This window comes from Oryzias latipes, chromosome 11 (genome assembly GCF_053564925.1).
Source record: "Oryzias latipes strain Hd-rR chromosome 11, Olatipes_Hd-rR_3.1".
NCBI lineage: Eukaryota > Metazoa > Chordata > Actinopteri > Beloniformes > Adrianichthyidae > Oryzias > Oryzias latipes.
Genome location: NC_136247.1, coordinates 22,302,248 through 22,325,703, shown reverse-complemented (window position 1 = coordinate 22,325,703; position 23,456 = coordinate 22,302,248). Strand labels below are relative to the sequence as shown.

The 23,456-nt window shown below is 38.3% G+C and overlaps 1 protein-coding gene across 11 annotated transcripts in view; it reads left to right on the top strand.

Annotated features, from left to right (window-relative positions):
- LOC101160492 (ras/Rap GTPase-activating protein SynGAP) overlaps window positions 1–23,456 on the top strand; it is a 56,750-nt gene that overhangs the window by 8,945 nt on the left and 24,349 nt on the right. For 10 of the 11 annotated variants that reach the window (XM_078954988.1, XM_078954990.1, XM_011480774.4 and 7 more), the window contains 11 exons: window positions 5,228–5,316; window positions 5,821–5,942; window positions 13,573–13,726; window positions 14,757–14,855; window positions 15,376–15,615; window positions 15,688–16,023; window positions 16,106–16,250; window positions 18,017–18,161; window positions 18,333–18,569; window positions 21,591–21,792; window positions 22,591–22,781. In XM_078954988.1, coding sequence (XP_078811114.1) covers window positions 5,228–5,316; window positions 5,821–5,942; window positions 13,573–13,726; window positions 14,757–14,855; window positions 15,376–15,615; window positions 15,688–16,023; window positions 16,106–16,250; window positions 18,017–18,161; window positions 18,333–18,569; window positions 21,591–21,792; window positions 22,591–22,781 — 1,960 coding nt within the window. Of the gene's footprint in view, window positions 1–5,227; window positions 5,317–5,820; window positions 5,943–9,174; window positions 9,314–13,572; window positions 13,727–14,756; window positions 14,856–15,375; window positions 15,616–15,687; window positions 16,024–16,105; window positions 16,251–18,016; window positions 18,162–18,332; window positions 18,570–21,590; window positions 21,793–22,590; window positions 22,782–23,456 lie in introns of those variants that run through there. The other variant, XM_078954995.1, reaches the window with a different exon arrangement.

The window sequence follows — 23,456 nt, the reverse complement described above, 5'->3', positions numbered from 1 at the left end:
TGGACTGGTTTCTTGAACACTACAACCCAAAGAGGACCTTATAACCCAATAGTCATAGACAAATCTGCAGTAACTGTGTGTTGCTGTCGTGTCAATGTAGAGCAAACTCTCTGAGGAATGTGTCCAGTACCTTGTTGAATTTATGCCACCAAGGATTAAGGCAGTTCTGAAGGCAAAAGGAGGTCCAACCCGGTGCCAGCGAGGTGTTCCTAATGAAGTGGTCTAGTCTAGAGCTTTATGCTTTAGGGTGGTTTCAAAGAGAAATTCACCTTATTGTGATGCATTTTAGTAGATAGCAGGAGCTTCAGTTTGCTTCTTTGGTTCCAGAATTTCAGTAGCACAGTTTTAACATTTACAAGCAGCATTAAAACAAAACAGAAAAAGCTTATATATCCATGGAAATGAAGGTAGTTAGATGGAGAGCAGTGCACAAGCTGTGAGTGTGTTCCTATGGTAACTAGGCCACTCTCCTCTTGGCCAGTTCTCACACATAAGCGCTGGAGAAAGACAGGAAAGCTGAAAGACACACGTGATGGATAGAAACTTCTGGTAGCTGCCCTGAAGTCTTTTCCACTCGGAGGGCATTTTCCTTTTAAAAATGATTCGTTTCAGTGCAGAACGCCAGAAGCCACTGCATTATTTTGTGAACATATCCTTCAGGTTCGTGGCTGATCGCTGGTTTTTTTCCTGTGGCTCCTTGGCGCCCACATTGCCCCCTCTCACTCAACCCCTCCACCCACCCCTCCTTTCAACTCCGTCAGCTTTGCCTTCCCGGTGCGTTTGAGATTTTCCTCATTAAAAGGTTTGTTTCTAAATATAGCATCAATGTGTCTCTAAATATAAAACCTCTTTTTTGTTGTTGTTGTTTTTGCAAACCGTGCATATTTTTCGTTCCGGCTATTACAGCGTTATTAACATATTAGTGCAATTTTCTGTCCTTTCAGTTTTTTTTTAAACTTTATTAAAGATAATTTTGAAAAGCAAGAGACACTGACAAAAAGTGGGAGATTTTTCTTTGAGTCTCTCTAAATGAAAGTGTTTTTCTGCACAATTGGCATCTCAGATGTCATTTTTTTTTTCATAAATCACAGCTCAGAATAAGACGGTGCCAAACCCCCCCTGAGGTGATGCTGCCGGCCTGTCAAAGAGCCACGGAGTTGAAGCGGGGAGATTTGGCTCCTGTCAGTCATGCTGCTTGTTTGGACAGTTTTCTTACTAATTAAGTAAACTTTTATTTTCCTGAGCTGATGTGGGATTTTAGCTTTTGTGAATTTGGCTGTTATGGAGTGGGAGAGACCTTTAACATTGAAGTACTCTGCTGCTTTTTAGCTTTTAGCTACAAACTGTGGGGTTAATTAATTTCACTCCCACCTGATTTTTTGGTAACATCCGTGGTTTTATTGAGCCAATTTGTCTTACGACTTTCTCCAAAGCTTTTTTTTTTTTCCTTAAAGTCCCATGCAGATAATCTTCTGATCTATTTTCAGGTAACTCCTGCTGGTCTTTTAGTCATCGTTTTGTCATTTTTAGTCAAAGCAAAAAAAAAAAAAAAAAAAAAGACAGAGAGCAGCTGAAGCTCATTAGAAATTGACCTCTGATGTGAAAAACCCCCGTCCCCCCTTCCCGTCGGCCACAACTGAGCTTTCTGTTTACATGCTTTCCCACTAGCTTGCAGCCCCTCACACCTCCAGTCTAACATCACCGGGGGAATATTGTTCAGGAATGCAATTTTAATCGTATCTTTTCTTTATGTGTCTTCCATCATCAGAAAAATGTCACACGAACATGTAAAAAAAAACAATTTTTCATCAGAGTGGGTCTGTAAGTAACTTCATTTTTGGTGGACTCATTCTTCAGGTTTACATGTGCAGCAGGTTTCCACACCTCCACTGTCAGGGGACGTCCATTCCTTTCATTATATGATGCAGAGGTCTTCCTACAGATATCTGATTTAGCTTTACAGAAGCTGACTTCAGGAATCCAGTACTTCTACTTTTGCAGTTTATGTTACACCGAAGAAACCAGGTTTAGTTAGCTGTTTGGGAGTCACTGTTGTGCTGTCAGATGTTTCCTATAAGGCATTAAAAAAAACTATATGGTTAACATATTTGTAAAACTGATATTTAAAATCTGATCTACTTAAAAACAAATGTCATCAATGCTTGCAACAATCTCACCATAAGACTTAAATAAATGGCCTATAATTGAACAGAAGAATGCATGTACGAAAACTTTGCATCAATTTGTTTTACAGTTAAACAGGAAACCTAGACATGAATCAAGTTTAAATTAGAAAAGTTTACAAAGTAAACACTTTGCATTCTCGTATTCTTCCTGACAGGTCAGAAATGCTGTCGATCTCTTGAAAAAAAATTAATAACAGATAAAGTTAGATTAATAATCAGTTTGCAGTTAATAAAAAAAAATACTGTGCGGGTCTGTCGACTTTCTTGATAGTCAAGATGCAGCCTAGAACGAGTTCCTCTCTGACCTGCAACACTTTATTTTAAACAGAAAGGTAAGGCAGTCAGCGTTCCTGTCTGCAACCCTAAAAACAACATTTCATTTTATTTGTCCTCTATATTATATTCAATTAGTAGTTTAACACGCAGAAATACAGATTTTCTAGTCAACTTTTACTCCTAATAATTTACAGACGATATGATGTCATTCAAACCTGACTGACTCAATAATATAATTTTTATCATGTAAAAAACTTTTTGAGTTTCCCAGCATACTAACTTGTGCTCACAAAACACTGATTTGTGAAAACAAAATGATCATTTATCATTTATTAATGATCATTTCTTCATTTAGTTTTTCAGTGTCATGTCCAGGGTTCGTTTTGTCTCAATAATAATTTTTAAACCAAAAAATTGAGCAGTTACTTTCTTAATTTCCTAATTGATTTCTTCATTGATATATACTTTTCTTTTCACTCTATTAGTTCAGATGCGTTTTTATCATTACATTTTTTGACCTTCCCCTCTTTGCAAGAGAAGAAGTACAGCTCTGGATTGAATCTAAAAAAATTCAAGATTGATTTTGTTCTTTTCTTACACCGGGTTTGGCAGAAATGTTCCAAAGAAGATTAAGAACTCAATGGATTTAGTGATTTAAAGTGATATAAAGAGTTGAGTTGACTTGTTAGCTTGTTCTTTATGCTATCTGAATAATTGCTCATGTGTTGCACTAATAGACTAGATTCCTCATGTTTCATGAAGCTACATAAGCATCATTGTGTTACCGTAGTGAAGCGTGCAGATATTTATATTGTTGTTATGCTATTATTTCAATATAAAATATCCGTTCTGGTTCCAGTTTTTAGTTCAATAAATTTCTCCCAAAAGCGTGACTCATCTATGATTTTCTTCTTTATTATGCATTTTTTGGGTGCTGCAACTCAGAGATTTAACCTTAAGATTGAGAATGCTTCTTGTTCTAAGAAACTCCCATGATATTGAAAGCCCTCCTGCGTGGCTGTTGGTTTTGTCCAGAGGAGACTTGGTTTGCTTCAGACCATCACCTCTGACGTATGTTGTAACGCATTTGATTCACCAATCATTTGGATTGTAGCTTTGGTCACAATGGTATGTAAATATTTGAAGACACTCTCTAAATTCCTTGCTTTTGGCTTTAAAGTAGACTGAGAAGACCAACAGATTTTGAAATGTGTATCTATTGAAAAAGTTTCTCTGTATGTATAAATAGATATGAGAGGGGTTGAGTATGTTTCTGCAACACCCACTCACAATCTTCCTCTTTCTGTCTTCCTCTCTCTGTGCCTCGGTGAGCTAGAGGCTGTTGCCGCCCACACGCTCAGTCCTGACAGCAATTTACATTCAGAGTGGCCCAACAGAACGCATCCATGTCTTTGAAAACATCACACTTTTCCACATCAGCTCATATGACAAGTGACTGTTTTATGAGACAGGTATGTGAAAAAATTGATCGTTCATAATTCAAAAAAAAGAAAAATGAAATGGAAAGATTTTGTGTTGGTTCAAAGATCCGATCTCTTCATGTCTTAAAGCAAAGACACAACATTTGCTGTGTGGCTTAGTGTTCTTTTTGAGTCCGTGTGCTGTCGTTCGCCATCATCTTCCAAGATTCAAGTTAAAATCGAAGCCCTTGGAGTTGTTTCCATAGAAACCAAACAATTAGCTGTGATTCAGAATAGAACCTGGAGAGTAGCCTACTTACAGGCTTTAGGAGCAAAGAAATCACAGGATGACAGTGTCTTGATTCTCTGTTTCAAAAGGAAAAAACAGCTCAAAGCAAAGGATAATTAAAAAAAAAACAAAAAAAAAAACGCCACGGCTCTTTATCCACAGAAACAAAAGGGACTGGAGAGTGAAACCAACATTTAGTACATTTTTAGCTTAAATTTGGGCCTTTCCGTTCATAAATCTGGTGTATCGTGCTGCATGTTTAGAGTCGTCACATATTGACGTCACATCTGTGAAAGATGGTGCCCTTCTGATGGTTCAAAAAAAAACCAAAGTGATGTGGCTGGAAGAAGAAAAAAAAATGTTTTTGCCACACAATTCCTTCCTCTTTGTCAACTTTACTAACTTGGAAAAATAAGAAAATCTGTACTGGTGCAGAGTTTAAGCTCCAAGTTTCTCCGTGTGCAATGACCACCTCCTCTGTGGTCAAACAGAAAAAAGTATCTCTAAAGATAGTTGCTCATCCTTTCATGGATCCATCACTAAGCTGCAGAGTTTGCTCTTGCCTGAAGTGAGACCTGAGCCACGAGTTCCCAGATGACTCACTGGATTGTCTGTTTCCCTTCCAATATAGCTCTCACATGAAGTTTTGTGCACCACTTTTTGCTGACCTTGGAACACAGCCGTTGATGACGGCGGCTGCTGGTTAGAAACGTCTGCTCGCGCAGTCACATTTTTATGTTTTTAGGTGTGTGTTGTCGATGTATTTCCTCTGCTTCTGCTGTTATGTGGTGGAATCGTATGTATATGTCTTTGCATTATGCTGAATTCCTTTTGTAGAGACAGGAATGTCAAGGTAATATTCTATACCTTCTATACCCGCACAAGATACTCTCACCAGCTTTTATTTTGAAAATATTGTTTCTTTTGATAAAAGGTGCAGTTTTGTTTAAGTAAAAATGTCTTCAAAAAAGTTAGATAAAATATAAAAATAGTCAGAAATTTTGATAATAATTTATTTCCTGACTCCTTACTTTGCCTTTTTATTTTTTTTACAGACCAATCTCGCAGGGCAAGTTTTGCCTCTGTAAGACAGTCAAGCATGGAAACCCCTCCCAATACGACCCCACAGCCCTTCAGGCAGCCTGTGAGTACAACATCCCGCCCCCCACCAAAAAAGAAAAAAAGAACCAGAGCAGAACTTTTCTATGAGCTCTTTAAAATACCCTTGATGAGCTGTCAAAAATGCTCTGCTGGAGGACAGGGTCGCAGCTAGAGGGCTGGGGGGAGCTGCCCCCAAGCACAGAAGCTTTGCCCCCCCCCCCAACTTTTTGAGTCAATGTTAGCATAATTGTTGACAAAGATTAAGAAATCATCAATACAAACTTCTCTAAGCATAGTAAAAGCACCTCAGGTAAAAGAAGTGTTTTAATATTAATAATAATAAAACTAAACATTTTCTTTATCCTTTCATTTGTAAAGGTCTTTCACTCTATTGCCACCCTTCCAAAGTCTTCTGCTCCCCCTCCAGTATAAAGTGTTCTTTCTCTGCCACTGCTGGAAGACAAAGTCTAGGTGATGCTTTTGGAAGTGTGTTGCCATTAAAAGCCACCTGTCTTTGTTTTTTTGTTTTTTTGTCTGGGGTTTGCAGAGTTTTCTCAATCGAAAACTGAAGGGATCCATCAAGAGGGCAAAAAGTCAACCCAAGTTGGACCGGACCAGCAGTTTCAGGCAGATGATTTTACCTCGATTTCGTAGTGCTGACCAGGAGAGGTAAGGGACTTCTGCCAACCTCATACCGCGGGACAAACAACTACTTGTCAGCCTGTAGGTTGTCCCACTTAAAAAAAGAAAAACGAGAAGTTTTTAGTGTCAATCAAAGGTAAACAAACAGTGAGAGACAAAATGTTAAAAAAAGGATGAAATTGTATGATTTTTGAAGAATTTATTTGCATGATGGTGCAGAAAATAATAATCTCTCTCCTACAAATGAGCAAGAATTCAGTCCTTCACTTGTTACCTGGCTCCTGTTTGAACTCACTATCTGTATAAAAGTCACCTTTCCATTACCTCAAGCAGTCAGACTGCTACCTTTCCACCACGACAAAGAGCTGTCGAAGGACAACCGGGAGATGATTGTTCACCTGAATAAGATTTGATTTAATTTTTTTCTTTTGAAATGGTTTATTTCAAGCAATCAAATAAGAATAAATCACAAAAACGATACAATCATCAGTTATACATTCATACAATGACAAATCAAACTTAGGATAATTAGACATATTAATAAATATTGCTTGAAAGGAAGTGGAAGGAAGCGAACGTATAAAATCCCCCCCCTGCTGAAATGATCCTATCAACTTAGTGATACAAGATCAGCTGTTGAAACAACTTGAGAAAATGGAGTAAACACAAGATTAATAGGAGGAATGAAAAATCAGAATCAGAAATACTTTATTGATACTACACGTGGGAAATTTGTTCGTTACCATATCAACTGACAGGGGAAAAAAAGACTAAGAATAATATAAATACAAATAAAAAACAAGAACAAGTAAAATGTGGTATAATTTAAAAAGCTATTTACAAAACAGTGCAGGTAAAGAGATGTGCAAAAGAAATGTGCAAAATAGAGAAGAAGAAGAAAAAAAATGTGCAAAGGTTATCTGTTGCATTGTGAGTTGTTGTACAGGGTTATTGTATTGAAGCCCATGGATGTGGAAACATTTTTGTATGGGGTCGCTTTTATGCAAAGTGCTGATCCATATGAAGGGACAGATGGTTGTGGTATCTGAAAAACTTCCTTCCATCAGTGAGAGCATCGAGAATGAAACTTGGCTGGATCCCCCGGCATGACGATGATCCCAAACACGCCATCCAGGTGAGGAGCAAGTGGCTACAAAAGAAGGTTTTCCAGGTTCTGCAGTGGCGTCAGCAGCAGCGGGACCTCAATCCAATAGAAAATACATGAAGTGCATTGAAATTGTGTGTCGCCCCAAAACCTCACATCTCTTGAGAAGATCCGCATGGAAGAATGGACCAAAATGGCAGCTACAGTGTAAGAAGACCTACAGGAAACATCTGACCTCTGTTTGTGAAGATCAGCATTACAGTCCAAAGTACTGAGCTAAACTTCTGTTGATTATTTTTTTCTGCACCATTATACTAATGAACTATTTCAAAAACAAACAAGGTGATTTCTTGGATTGTATTTTTACATTCTGTCTCTCACTGCTGAGGTGCATCTATGATGAACATTATAGATCTCTCATTTTCTTAAGAGGGATTCCTTGCAGAATCAGGTGACCGTCGAAAACAATTTTTTGCAACACTTTATGTCATTCAAAACACAACAAATGTTGGTAAAAATGAAGCAGCACATCAAAGATCAGCAGCCATTGTAACCAGCAAATGCCAACAGAATTGGAATTGTTTTACTTTTCAACAAAATAAAAGTCATCAGAATCAGTGTTCACCATACACAGATGAGGAAAGACTTTTATTCCTCTATTTCATTTTAAAATCCACATACAACAGATTTATCTGTCAGGAAAATAATGTAGTAATCTTCTGTACTTCATTAAAATTCTATTTACAGATTTATGACAATTTAAACAATAAAAACATTTATCTTCACATTTATGTGTGTATGATAAGAATATAAATGTTAGTTTGCACAAACAAATTAAACGAATTCTTCCATAACGTTTGGGATCTGAATGAGTCAGTTGATGACATTGATTCAAGGAATCTTGTCTTCAAGAAATTGAAACCATTAGAATGGATAAAAAATGAACAAATGAATGTGTCAAATCTGATGTAATGTAATCTAATTTAATCTAATCTAATGTAATCAGATCTAATGTAATGTAATCAAATTATTTAAATTAAATTATGTCAATTAAATCAAATCAATTCACATCAAACTTTATTTATAAAAAGTTTTTTACTATAGCAAAAAGTGCTTTTCAGACTACAATTAGAAATAAAAAATATATAAATCCTCCCAACGCCATGGACCCAATGAAATGAAACAAAAGCAGGGATGGATTGGTCCCTTTGTGGAGGATCCTCCTGAAGTCAGGAAACTGGATTAAAACAAAGATTTGAAGAGTAAAAATAACAAAAGTAAATGTAGAGACTAACGAATAAATAAATAAATAAACTCTAATGGACAGGTAAAAATCACAAAAGTAGACATAAACGGTCACAAAAAACAATTGACCATAAATACAACGTAAAAAAAAGTTTCAATAGATACAATTATAACAAAGTATTATATAATAAACAAATATATTTCAGCTAAAAGGGTAGGTTTTGAGTCCTCATTCAAAACAGTCTCTGTCATTTCAAAAATGAGCAATTGGTCAAGTCAACGGATAATAAAGGTTCTGTCAGGTCCTCCCACTTTTCATTAAAAAAACATATTAAAAACATACCTAATTATGCACAAATTTGAGCTAAAAAAAACTTTAAACGGTTGAGTAATTGGGTATAATGAGACTTCACGTCTTGGTCACTTGCTCTCTTCTGAAGGATGCCTCCAGTGGCCATTTAAGGAACTGCAATAATTCTCATCTTCGGACTGGTCATAATTATAACAGAAATTAACTGATCTGAGTACTTTCTTCAGGGTTGCAGCAGCATCCTGGTCCTCTGTCTTCTTGAGTCTGTCTATTCTACTTGAATCGTTGGCATTAACGTCCACAAACATGCAGGTCTGTGCCTGGATGGTGCCAGAACATTAAACACACAATGCTTGACGTTTAAGGTTTCATTGGATATTAGGGAAGAAGGGAGGTAGGGACCAAGGTTGGGTACACTCAAAAGCCTTCACTAAAAAAAACAACAGCAAAGCACCTTATATATGGAGTCACTGGTTATGCTTATTGATGACCAAGTTAATTTTAAATCTGAGTATTTATTAATTTGTATTAATTTGTAGCACATTAAAAGTTACTTGAATTCCACCTTTTTGCATCCTGATACTTTCGTTGAACTTCAGCAGGTCCGTTGATCGAGTTCATTTGGTCTAAACACATTGATCCGGTGCTGATTGGCTGATTGGATATTTGAGTCAACGCCATGTTGAACAGATGTAACCTATGCTGTCACACCTGTTCCCTCTCTCCAGAGAGACTAAGGTAGGGTTAGTGTTTGCATTTATCACGCCAGTTTAATTTCCTAAATCTTTTTCTTAATCTGCTGTCGTCAGGCTGCACTGGCTCGCAGCTCCCTGACAGCGTCTCCTTGTTGTGCATTCTGTTCAGAGGTCACATCCCAGTGGAATCTGGCTGGCATTGTGATCAAATTTTATGCTGTCCTCACACAATCCAGTCACGATGCACATTTGGGAGATACAAAGATGTTGAGAGTAAAAATGTAGTGCTGACAGCACAGTTTCCTGCCGAAGCAAGAGATGTGTTATAGACACTTTAGGCCGGATGAGGATGTGCGATGCTCACGGAGGTGGAAAAAGTCATTCGGCAGAGGCTCAAGAAAAGATTTTGCAAGTGTTTCTGCAGCCTGAGTTGATTCTGAGGGGCAGCATTGAAGTGATGTTGGGGTTGAAAGACTGCCTTGATCAGGTCGCCTCTAACCGCTGCCTCAGACAGCTGCCTTCACAGCCTGTTCTGAGTTCTGCCCACACATGCTTAATTCCCTCTGTAGTGTTAAGATGACTTTGCCATAAACCCGCAGCATCCAAATTCACACTCTAGCTTTCCATTGCAGCTGCTCTACCTCTACTGCCAAGTCGCTTGATTTACCAGTTTATGTGCTGCAATCTGCACAACCTGAGATTCAGCTTCCAAAGAATTATTACCATCACCACGGAGAGCCGCTTTGCATTTATTTAGCCTTGATGTCAAATGAAATGAGAATATGTTATACTAGAATAGACCACTTTCAGGATTTAGGAGTGGAGAAGATGGAACGGCTGTTTGTCCTGAACTTAACCCCATCATACACCTGTGGGATCAGCCTGGGTGTGCTGTTCACTGTGACCAGTTTATGACTTAAATAACTTGCACTATAGAAAAAATATCATGAAAAAAGTCAGGATTATCAAGAACAGTTTTAGAAAAAGATAGTAGGTCATGAACAATTGTTCTGATGAACAGAATGACTGAGGAACAGCTGCTTATTTCTCTATAGAAGTCGGTGGGGTTCTGGCTTCTTGGAACCAGTGGGTACTTCCTGTTAACAATGAAGCTGTGTTTGTTGACTCAAAAATAAATTAAAAATCAATCTGCTTTTTCTTTTTCTTCTTCAACACCGCTCATTCTGTCACTTAATTAAAATGATAAAGAAAATGGTATTTGACATTTCATTTTCAATAAGTTCTCTGGTAAATGTGTAGCAAAATTCATTTAGAAATGTCTAATTTGACAAAATGGATTAACAGAAATGCTTTTTCATTTTCAAAATGTATCTGCATCAAATGACTCAAACATAAAATGGAAAATCAATCCTTCAAAATGTGTTTTTATTTTCTACTTCAACACTGCTTATTCTGTGATGTAATTAAAACAATAATGCAAAGATTGCATTTTCGTTTGCACATCCACAACGCAAAAGCAAAATTCATTTCCAGTCAGCATTTCCAGGGGGGAGGCGGGGCGACGACGTTAAAAAAGTCAAATAAAGAGCCGTTTGGCGGATTGATTTTTCATTTTATTTTTGAAGTCAATGGACGCAGCTTTATTTGATTAAATGAAAAAGCAATTCTGCTATTGACTTTTATTTTGAATTATGAGACACATATGCTGCTTCCCTAGTCAGACATGGTTGAAGGATGACTCCATTGAGTGAGTGACCCCCCCCCCCCCCCCCCCCCCCCCCTGGTGTTCCAAACAGGAAGTACCCACTGGTTCCAAGAAGCCAAAACCCCATCGACTTCTATAGAGAAATAAGCAGCTGTTCCTCAGTCATTCTGTTCATCAGAACAATCGTTCATGACCTACTATCTTTTTCTAAAACTGTTCTTGATAATCCCGACTTTTTTCACAATATTTTTTCTGTAGTGCGAGTTATTTAAGTCATAAACTGACCAATCAGATGCCTCAATAAAAGTAAATGGTGTCACGTCGAACGTTTGAAACGCCTGATTGACCTGCTTTTGAGTGGGCGTGGCCTTCCAACAAACTTACTTGATTGCTAAGAGTGGTTGCCTTGGAAACAAAGAGTCAGACCGATTCAGACCAATGACTGCTTACTGGCTCCTATTGCGACTGACTTGACTTAATTTAGTTGGAGCCGGAAGTGAGCCATCCTGAGTGGGTGATGTCACACTCACTCACTCCAGTTCGCCGTTACAGTCAGTAGGTGGGTTTCCATCCCACAGCGGTGAGTTCAAATTCAAATTCAATTTTATTTTTGAAGCACTTCCCCTGTTGCAGAAAGTGCTTTACATAAAATAAATACATGAAACTGTGAAAATAGTAGCCTAAATAAAACCCACTCAACATACACGCACATCATACAGAAGCAAACGATGCACGAAATCCATTAAGACATCAGAAGGTGTGTAATATCTCCCTCATAGAAAGGCTAAAAGGGTTAACATTACGTTTATTCTTAAAAACTAGATGAAGCCCTTACATACTTAACCCTTGTGCTATCCTAGGCACTTTATCATTGGGAGTTGGGTCATCTAGACCCGAACTTTTTTTCTTCAATGATTTGTGATCTTCACTGGTGTCCATGGATTACATGAAATCTTTCCACCTTTATCCACCTTTGTCATGGTAGGAATAACACGCCAATGTAAGGGTGGGGGTCATTTTGACCCCACAAGATAGCACAAGGGTTACGCAGGCAGGCTGTTTCACAGGCGAGCTCCAGTGTGCTGGAGACTGACCTCACAGAGGGTTTCTCTTCTAACCATGAGGACCACCAGAGGACCTGCACCTTGGGACCTGAGTGCTCTGAGAGGGTTTGGAACTGAAAGCCATTCTGAACAAAGAAAGAAGGTCTGAAAAAAGGTGTTCTAGCGTGTTAGGCTCTTCCACGTGTTCCTGAGGTTCTTGCTTGTGAAAGACTCAGTCTGATCATCTTTTGATGTATCTTGAAAGTGTTCCCAGTAGTCTTTTAATTCTGATGATGCCAGGACATAGTTTCTGTAGGCAGGTAGTTGTTCATTAGAAATTCGCATCTGAGTTGTGGGCAGGACCGTTGGCGCAGAGCAACCCCGCCCCCCCTTTCCTTCCACTTTGGAGCAGGGAGCTTGTGGCCTCCCCATCATGTTTTCTATATTCCAACTACGCTCTCTTTCGTTTGCTCTTGATTCACAAGGATTTCAATAAAAAAAATACTCAGAAAGCAATTTGAAGCTTAATTTTCTTTTTATATGTCCTCTCTCATCAGAAAAACGTGACAAGAACATGTTAGGAACACCAAAAACACACTTTTTTTTATCTGAACCAGTCTTTAAAGGTATAAATTGTTAAATTGCTAAAATTATTTAAAAATGCAATTGTTTGGTTCTGTTTCTTTAATACTCTAATAATTATTCCAGCAAGCAGATAATAAATAAAGTTCTGCTGACAGAAGAGACTTTTTAAATCATCCTGCACTCCTCTGCTCATCCCTACAGATGTATTTGTCTTAAAAATGTGGCACCATTTAAATGTTACCAATTTGTTCATGACAATATTAAATGTTTTGTCAAGAAGCGCCGTTAAAAGAAAGAAATAATCAACCCGACATGATAAATCCTTCTGTTTTGTGTTTGGGTCTAAGCAGGCTTCCTACAGCTTAATTTGAGCCTCATTGTTTGCGCTTTAACCCTGAAGGACAGGCGTCTGTTCCTCGGCTGATATCACTGTCTGCGTTCCAGATCACCAGAATGAGGTTTCTAGCTGTATTTTTCAGCTTGTAAGGGGACCTTGTTTTACCTTTGTTCACCTTTTGCTTCCAATTTCACCACTTTTCTATTCCTAGACGGCGCTGCTCTCCTCTAAAGTTATGCTGTACATCCTGATGAAGTGTAGCCCCGCCCCCTTCTCTTTCTTTTACTTCTGTGTTTTTGGAGACAGCTTATCTCACATGTTGGGAAGACTACATGCGGTTTTATTGTCAAAGGGTTTGTTGTTGGCGACCTGTTCAGGGTGCACTCAGCCTTCACCCAACAGTAAGTAGGATAGGCTCCAGCAGCTCAGTGAATGTGCGGTGTAGTAGACCCTTCCCACTGAAAGGGACACAATGAGAAAAAAATAGGAAAATAGAAAAAAATCCAATAAAAGCTTCTGTAACTAAAGTAAAATAAACCTGAGTTTTTTACAGCAACTTTTCATGTCTTTTCTGTTCTATTGTTTAATTAATTAAAATAGAAACATTGAAAATGTGGAAATTAATCTGTTTAAAATTTTAAAGGTGTGGATTTGTATTTTTTTCTCTTCAGGACACGGTTGATGCAAAGTTTCAAAGAATCCCACTCCCACGAGTCCCTTCTTTCCCCCAGCAGTGCTGCAGAAGCTCTGGATCTAGTTCTGGATGAGGATGCCATAATCAAGCCGGTCCACTCCAGTATTTTAGGTCAAGAGTACTGCTTTGAGGTTAGTGTATCACCATTTTCCAATCCTTCACTGCCTCATTTTTTCATTTAATCTTGAGAAATCATCGCAGGACTTTGGTTGAAACTTTGGATGAGGCAGCTTGTTTAAACTGCAGCTGAAAAGTAAAGGATCAAATGGGAAAAGTGTAGTTAAAATTCATACAACTTGCATTTAAAGGCCATGGCACACAGCCACCACATAAGTTTGCATATATTGCATGGAAGAAAATTGGTCAAACGTGAATAAACCAGGAAAAAGTGAGAGGAGTTTTGGTCTTTAGGTGAACTTTATGAATGAACCATGTTAAAACCACGGAAGACGTACAAATAAAGCACGCTTAGAATACGCAAATCAATGTAATAGTCAAGTCTGGCCAGTCTGAAACAATTTAATCATCTAAAAAGAAATAAAACATTTTTGTTAAAGTTTTCAAAGACTTCATCTTTGATTAAGACAAAAGAAAAACTAATACAACTTCAACATGTTCACTTTTTGTGTAGCTACAGAACACATAAATATAATAGTTTTTGTTGTGTAAAATGCATCAAACAAATAGTGATCATATAATTGTTCAGAAATTACAGTTGCCTTTGCACCAACACTTAGAATGTTATTTAGAAAGAATGTATTTGTTTTTTGTGAGGTTACATAAAACTGCATGTTAATAAACTGGAGGGAAAAACATCTACCAGGGTAACATTTTAAATAGTTTAATTGGAAATTCATTACTGAAAACTAACTTAACTTTTATTGCATCTTAAAAAAAGAGTTGCAACTTCCAGCTTTTTCTGCCAAAATTATCATAAAAATACACGTGAGATTGCAGAGGATCTGTATATCAAAACAGACTATAGAGTTTCTAGTTTTTAATTTTTGGATGCTGGTGTGCCGCGGAATTTTGGTCAAGGATAAAGTGAACCTTGGTTTAAAAAAGGTTGAAAAAAAACTGGTCTAGATGAACCATTTTTCAACAAACAAAATAACTGTGCAAATGTGTGAATTTACTTTTATAAGCTGGTTTTGTCTGCAGGTAACAACAAATTCAGGGACAAAGTGTTTTGCCTGCCGATCTGCTTCAGAAAGAGACAAATGGATTGAAAATCTGCAACGAGCGGTCAAACCAAACAAGGTAACCTCGGTGCAGATGTTATTTTTATCCCTTTAATAGTAAAATGGATTCCAAAATAGTAATGTTGCCGTAAGTCTCACCCCGAACATCTTTTGATCTATTATCAAAGCGTTCCTAGCGTTTTTTTTGTTATGATTATGACGTTTTAACCAAAATCCAAAAACCTGTGTTGTTTTCTAGGACATAGTTTCTGCAGAGCGGCAGTAAATCAGTAAATATTCACCTCGGAATAAAAAAATAAAAAAAAAGTTTTAAGGTAACCCTATGAGTTGTGGGCGGGACTGTTGGTGTGGAGTAACCCCGCCCCCTCTTCCTGTTCCCGTTCTTTAGAGGTTGGAGCTTGTGGTTCTTCCATCGTATTTTCTACGTCACAAACAACAACATTTTGTTGTGATTCACAAAAGCTCAATTTTTTTTTAATAAATGTCTTCCATCATCAGTAAAAATACCACAGGAACATGTTAAAAACTCTCAGTGGGTCTAAACATTTCTTATAGTATGATCACTGTTACACTTGCAGGATAACAGCCGACGAGTGGATAATGTGCTCAAGTTGTGGATCATTGAGGCTCGAGATCTTCCAGCTAAGAAGCGCTACTATTGTGAGCTGTGTCTGGATGACATGCTGTATGCACGCACAACCAGCAAACCCCGCACTGACACCGTCTTCTGGGGGGAGCACTTCGAGTTCAACAATTTACCCACCATTCGTAGCCTTCGTTTGCACCTCTACAAGGAAACAGACAAGAAGAGGCGTAAGGTGAGAACAACCGACAAAAAAACAAGACAAAAAGGTGTCAAAGAAAGAACGTCTCTGTGTTCCGCTCTTTAGGAGAAAAGCACATACATTGGCCTGGTCAGCATCCCCATTTCCAGCATCACAGGCCGACAGTTTGTGGAGCAGTGGTACCCAGTGATACAGTCCAGTGTTCTGGCCAAAGGTGGCGGCGTGGGAAGTACCAAAGTCATCAACGCTTCACTGCGCATAAAGTCTCGCTACCAGACGATGAACATCCTCCCGATGGAGTTATACAAGGAATTCGCCGAATACATCACCAACAACTACAGAACACTGTGTGCTGTCCTGGAGCCGCTGCTGAGCGTGAAGAGTAAAGAGGAGGTGGCGTTCGCTTTGGTGCACATCCTGCAAAGCACAGGGAAAACAAAGGTAGTGTAGTGCGGCGTGTGTGCGGTTGCAGTAGTTTCCTTTGTGTGGCCTTCACTGACCTGGAAGTGTGATCTCCTCTTAGGAGTTTCTGTCAGACATGGCCATGTGTGAGGCAGATCGATTCATGGACCGTGAACACTTGATCTTTCGGGAGAACACGCTCGCTACGAAGGCTGTGGAAGAGTACCTCAAACTAATAGGCCACAGATACCTCAAGGAAGCTATAGGTAAGACACTGTGTCCATTCCAGATCTATTACCATGACATTTCACCATCTGGGGTATTTATACAACAGAGGATAAGAGCCACCATGAAGATGATATAAATACATTTACCAGAATAAAGTCATACATTTGTGAGAGAAAATGTATGATCTAAAAAGAAATGTATGACTTTAATCTAGTAAATTCTCAACTGGAAAATTATGAAATTAATACTTTATTATCGTGAAATATCAACTTTTTTTACTCGTATTTCTGAGTTTTTTTCTCATAAACTTTTGACTTTTTTGTTCATCATTTTACAACTTTATTCTTGTAAAATTCCGATCTATTTCTTATAATTTCACAACTCTCTTCTCGTAAATGTATTTTACTTTTTTCATATTATGGTGGCCCTAATACTCCGTCGTAAATTGATTTTCAAATGAATTAAAGTTCATTTTTACTGGTTGAATAAAGCATTGTTCATGCAATTACAGTTTTGTTTCTTGTATAGAGGCTACACTAAATTACAAGAGTACACAAAAATGATTGTGATGTTATCCTGTCCCACAGCAATCCTTGCCTGCAAGGACCAAATTATATATTGAATTCAATTCAATTTTATTTCTATAGCACAAATTACAACATAGTTTTCTCAATGGGCTTCATAATTGTATAATCTTATGTATTATAGGTAATTGCTAAACTAAACTATCACTGAAACAGATTTAATAGTATTCTACATGTTGGATGGTGATTTAAATTGTGTGATGATAGAAATATAGATGATAGAGGTGATTACAGTTTATTCAACTCCTTTATTTTCCATCACTGAGGGCTGGGTTTCTGGTTGCCGAGGAACTCCAGAATTTTTAAGCCATGGATTTTCATGAAAAATGGATACGTTGGTCCAAAAGAAGCTAAAAGTCCAGCTGTTGCTATATGGTCTATCACCTTTAGCCATTTTGACTCAGAATGTCATTTTGATGCCGTTCACTTACATTGTGTAGATAAATCTTTTTCAATTCTAAAAAGAATTCCTTCCATATTTTGTGAAAAACCTTAAATAAGGCTTGAGTTGCAGAAGCCTGTTTTCAAACCCAATGTTTCATTTAAAATAAGTTCAATCATGAAAATACTTTGTATGAAATTGATGATTACAATAAGTTAAGCTTTTGCTAATCCTTTGGTTTCTGTGTGTTTTGTAAGGGTTAATGGCCGACGAGGTGTGCAGTTACTACTTTTTAACGCACGCCGTGGAAGCCTGAACCGTCCGACGCGAAGCGGAGGACGGTTGCTTCCGCGAAGTGCGTTAAAAAGTAGTAACCGCACACTTCGAAGGCCATTAACCCGCTTATACCATGGTCATTTACAAAAAAATATATTTTTCAATCAGTTTTAGTACTTTATTCTTGTTTTTTTTTTCCGATTTGGATCACTTTTCTCATAAACATAAACGTAACATATAGTACGCGTCGCGCAGCACCACCGCTGCAGTCAAGATTCGGCGATATATATATGCTGATCGTCCCGATGGGTTGAATAAAGCATCAATTCAGAGGGAAAGTTAATCGCTTACCGCTTGTTTTTGCCCAGATGATGAAGCAAAAGGTTGTTTTACAGAAGCCGGCGCAGTGATACAAATCATTTAAGCTAGCCGACCGGAACTTCTTTTTTCACCGTGCGGTTATCAGGTTTTAACGCATACCCAGCAGCCAATCAGAATCGAGTATTCAACCGGACCATGGTATAAGATCCAATAATGCGTGGACTTTGTTCTCCATCTTTAGGTGACTTCATTCGAGCCTTATATGAGTCTGAGGAGAATTGTGAGGTGGACCCCATGCGTGTCCCCCCATCCGTCCTCGCCGACCATCAAGCCAACCTTCGCATGTGCTGCGAGCTCTTACTCTGCAAAATCATCAACTCCCTCTGGTCAGGGCAGCTCAATCCTAAATCTGCCACTTTCTTTTTTAAAATTCACTTCCATCAGGTTATAGTTGTATGTTCTTTAAAGCTGGCATTACAGGGAATTGTTCAGAGCATTTTGCGTAGCTTTTTTGACAGTTGTTGTAATAAACTAAAATAAAAAAATACATGTTTCAGCATCTTCCCCCGGGAGCTGAAGGAAGTCTTTGCGTCTTGGAGAGCCAGATGTGCTGAGCGTGGAAGAGAGGATCTTGCTGACAGCCTCATCAGCTCCTCCCTGTTTCTGCGTTTCATGTGCCCAGCCATCATGTCTCCCTCCCTGTTCAGCCTGATGCAGGAGTACCCCGCTGAACGCACGTCTCGCACGCTTACGCTCATCGCCAGGGTGATGCAGAACCTGGCCAGCTTCAGCAAGTATGCATTTAAGCTTTGCCTGTCTGCTTGTAGCTCTTTCAGTAGAAAATGAGCCTTGCTTACATTAAAATGCTCAGTTCTGCAAATGTATAATGTGAGCTCTGACACATTCAACATTTAATATTAGATTTTAAGCTAAGAGGGATTTATTCACTCTTTTAGCTAATCTTATTTAAAACTTTCTTGATCAGATCATTTAATATGTTACATTTTTATTACCTAGAAACACTTACAAGGTAAGGCGAAAACTGAAATAAATATGCATTCTGAAGGTGTCAAATCACAGAAAATTGTGCTATGAGCTGCTAAACATAATGGATTAAAAAGCAGTTATTTAGGTGTGAAAAATCACAAAATCTTTTATCTGACATTTGGAAGTGTGACCAGTTAAGATCGACAATTCTTCTTTTTTTTTTAACTTGTCCTGTCCAACAGCTAGGCAGACAGATGAGAGCTGAGGGCCTCTTGTGTTGGACATATTTTACTTTAACAAGAGGGGTTATCAATCTTCAGACAAACCAAAGGCATGACTGAATAAACCCCTTTTGTAATTGAGGCCAAACTTTATTAATTTCAATCATGTTTGAAAATCTTTGGCGTTGGACCGGACAGAAAAGGAAAGAAGGGAAGAAGAGAGAGGGATGTTGGGGGGGGGGGGGGGGGGGGTGATAGTGGGAGGGGGGGATAAGACAATGAAGCAGCATAGAGCAGACAAGTTTACTGGTTGTTTATCATTACGGTAAGGTTCAGCCACCCCCACACCCAGACCCCCGCCGCAGCAGCAGCGGCAGCCGGAACCCCCCAAGATCGACAATTCTGAACGGTTTCAATGCAGAACAGTGGTGCAGCAAACTGAGCGTATTGCCTTTAAAAGATGCAGGACACACACACACACACACATGCACACACACACACAGATATATATATATATATATATATATATATATATATATATATATATATATATATATATATATATATATATATATATATATATATATATATATACATAGATAGATAGATAGATAGATAGATAGATAGATAGATAGATAGATAGATAGATAGATAGATACATATATATGAACTGAATTTTTCAATGGTGCGCCTAAAAAAAAAAAATACACGGTCGCATCTGTGGGTCCAGCCGTTGTGAGGAAAAAAAAACGGTATGATTGTTTTTGTTTATGAGAATGTACATCTGAGTCGTCCAGTTTGCACACGTTCCAGTGTTTCCATCCTGTCCTCTAGGCTTTTGTTTAAATGGTGTAAATGGCGTATAATTATATGGCGCTTTTCTACCTACAAGGCCCAAAGCGCTTTACAGTCACAGTACCATTCACACAGTCACACACACATTCACACACCGGTGGCGTGTCCGCTGCCGAACACAGGCGCCAACCTACCACCAGAGGCAAGGTGGGGTTCAGTGTCTCGCCCAAGGAAACATCGACTCATGGGCGTGCCAGGCGGGAATCAATGTGAATGTTTGAATGTTTATGCGATGAACGGCTAAACTGCCACAGAGAAAAGCAGCTCTCTACGTTAGCAATGTGTTGCACATTGGTGCAAAGAAAAGCTGATTCATGGTCATCGTGTGAACGGTTGCTGCGACACTTTGACACATGTGCACCTAAGGAAAAAGTTGAGTCTAGAGGCCTATAAGAAGTTCTTTTTTTAATTTTTAGTAAATCAGGAGCAGAAAAAAAAAAAGCTGTATAAAAAAAAAGAGCTAATTTGTGATGTAGAAAATACCCTAGGCGGACCACTAGCTCCCTGCTGCGCTTCATTCTGATGCATCCACATCCGTGTATGTTTTCGTTTTCCTTGTCCAAGTGATTTTGTCGTGTTACTGTTGGGTTATGGGAGGCTGTGAGCTAGCAGGAGAGCAGGTAAACAGAGAGCTCTCAGCATCAGGGAGGAAAAGGGGGGGGGGTCCCCGCCCCCCGCCCATAAATCACAGGCACATTTCTGATGAACTCCTGCCACTCTGCAGAAACTATGTCCTAGAAAACGACACAGGGTTTTTTATTTTGGCTAAAAATGGCCTAATCGTCATAAAAAGACCACTGGGAACGCTTTGAAAATAGACTGCTTTGATGCCAAACCCTCCTAAAGACCAAGACAAGATGACAAGATTACGTACTAAACTGAGCAGCTTCACTTCTCATTGGGTTTGAATCTTCTGTCAGTGATGCTGTAAGCAGGAAGGAAGAAGTCAATCCACCTTTGATGAAAAGCAGTAGTACATCAATCCCGCCTGAATCTGCTGAACATGTCAGAAACTTACATTTGATTACATTTTGCTGCGTTACAGTGTTGACCCCCTTTTCCTTTCAAGATTTGTCTGAAACTTTCTGCAGAATCATGGGAATGTTCTTATCAGTGAGGAAGGTTGACCAGTTTGAATGACAGATTAGGGGATTTATATGCTAAATCTGGTAGAGTTTGTCAACTGATCACTGCCTGTAACTTGTGAGATGTCTGCCACATTTAACATCTTGGGAGTAAGCTAAAGTTGCTGCTGTTTTTGCACATTCATAGTTTCAAAAAGTTGACTTTAATCAGAGTAAGTGCCAAGATATAGATCATCTAAGAATAAGATGCCATTTTTCTAAAGGTAGAAGAAAACAACGGTTAAGTAGACGAGGTTTGTAAAACAACAAAGCTGACTGATGTGAAAAAACAAAACAAAAAACGACACAAGTTGCCAAGTGACGGAGGCTGCCGTGTCTTTAAGCTCTTTTGTGGAAGTGGAAACGTGCTTTGACCCCTGTTAGTTAGAGCAGAAGAGAAGGCTGTAACCATGGTTACCATCAGGGTCATCATTAGCTTTCATATTGATAGAAGATGTTTTGTACCAAGACACATTCTTGCAATAAAAACAAAGTTTAATAATATATTCTAGTTGTTCAATGTTTAGAAAAATGCTGATGACATTTTCAATTTAAATGTCAAAATCTCCCCCCAAAATTGTATCCACCGATGACCGGCATCGTGCCTTTTTGTCATCTTTTTGTTCAGATTTGGGCCAAAGGAGGAATACATGTATTTCATGAACGAGTTCCTGGAGATGGAGTGGGGCTCCATGCAGCAGTTCCTCTATGAAATTTCCAACTTGGACACTGGAGGAAACGCTGGAGGCTTTGAGGGCTACATTGACCTGGGCAGAGAGTTGTCCATGCTCCACAGTCTGCTGTGGGAAGTCATGGGCCAACTCAGCAAGGTGGGTGGAAGGACACAATGTTGTCAATTATATTTTAACTTTTGTAATAATAAGATATTATTTGAGCTGAAATAAGTCATAACCATGTTTATAATTTGGGTGTTTTTAAATATATATTTACTGCAGTTATAAGACTTAATAAAATAAATATTTCATTCTCTGAATAGGATCGACATGCCGACACAGGTGCCTTAAATATGTCAATGTCACCAAGTCCATTTTTTTCTTAACTACAAGGCTGTTGTTAATATTTTACAGTATATGTAAAATGTCAGAATATGGAGATTAGAGTCGGAAATTCTGACATTTTAGACTGAATAATTTATTAAGGTTAAAGTATATTTATTATTATATAGTATAGTTAAGCTTGTTTTAACTATTTTGACATTCCTTTTTTCATTGTACATTCTTGATTTTTAAAGATGGAAGACCCTCTAGTAATTTTTGATTAGTTGGGATTCCTTGTTTTTATTGATCAACTGTTGCATTTTTTATGTAGGCTATTATGTTGTAGACCTTTATAGTGCAGATAATACTGTAAAAAAGTAGAAGCTCTCTAACTGATGAAATAAATAGAAATAATATTTCAGAGAAACAGGCCGGAAGTCAGAGGTTAAAATCCTCATTATGTGTTTACTGACTTATAGAAATTAGTGAAAGTAAAGAATCATTTCTTTTTTCCTAAATCAAAAAATCAAAAGGACCTCATATTGTCTCAGATTGTTATGGAAAACTCTTTTGTTGTACTTTTGAAATGCAGAAGTTCTTGAAATAATTTTGAGCTTCACTCTATTATAGGATGCCATTTTGAAACTTGGACCCCTGCCCCGCCTGCTGAATGACATCAGCGTCGCCCTGAGAAACCCGCAGCTCCACATGCCAACAAATCAGCAGCCGGAGCGACCGAAGGACAGGCTCTTCACCCGCCCATCCTTCAATCGCCTCATGTCCTCCGACTTCCAAAGCCTTATGATGCGTGACTTGAACAGGTTCTTACAACACCGCGGCCTTCAGTTCCTATCCATCAAAACGTTCTTGCAAGTCTGTGAACAGAACCCGTCCTCAGCTTCTGTTTGGCTTTTTGGCTCCATTAATCCTATGCAACCATTTGTATCATATTTGAATCAAGAATTTTATGAGACTATGTATAATTTTGGTCCATGTTTTCAGGCCTGTAGTTCATTATCAACCCACTAGGGGCAGTAGACGGGTTTTTCCTGCTTATTTAAAAATGACTGCCTCCGTGAAAAATTAAAAACACTTTTAGCGGGAAACTTTTAGCTAAACCTTTATGATGATAATAATTCATCTATTGTTGGTCATTTTCCTTAAAAGGACCACTTGCTGATTTAAAAGAATAAAAAATTTGTTGAGAGTTATTTCCATTTAATACAGTTACTCAATGTTAAAAATGTGTGAGTCAAATTTGAGACAGAGGGAAATAAGGTGTTTTTGTCCTGAACACTTTACTATTTTTTGCATCTTAAACTAACAATTTTGTGAGCAAAAACTAACCAAATCATCAAGGTTATCATCAAAAAAGTAGAGGCAAATTGCAACTTTCTGTCAGTTCTTTGATGCAGTGGGCTTTACAAGTTTAAGACATTCTGGTTTGTTACGATAAATTTGCAGAACAGACAAAAAACATAAAAGAAATTAAGTTC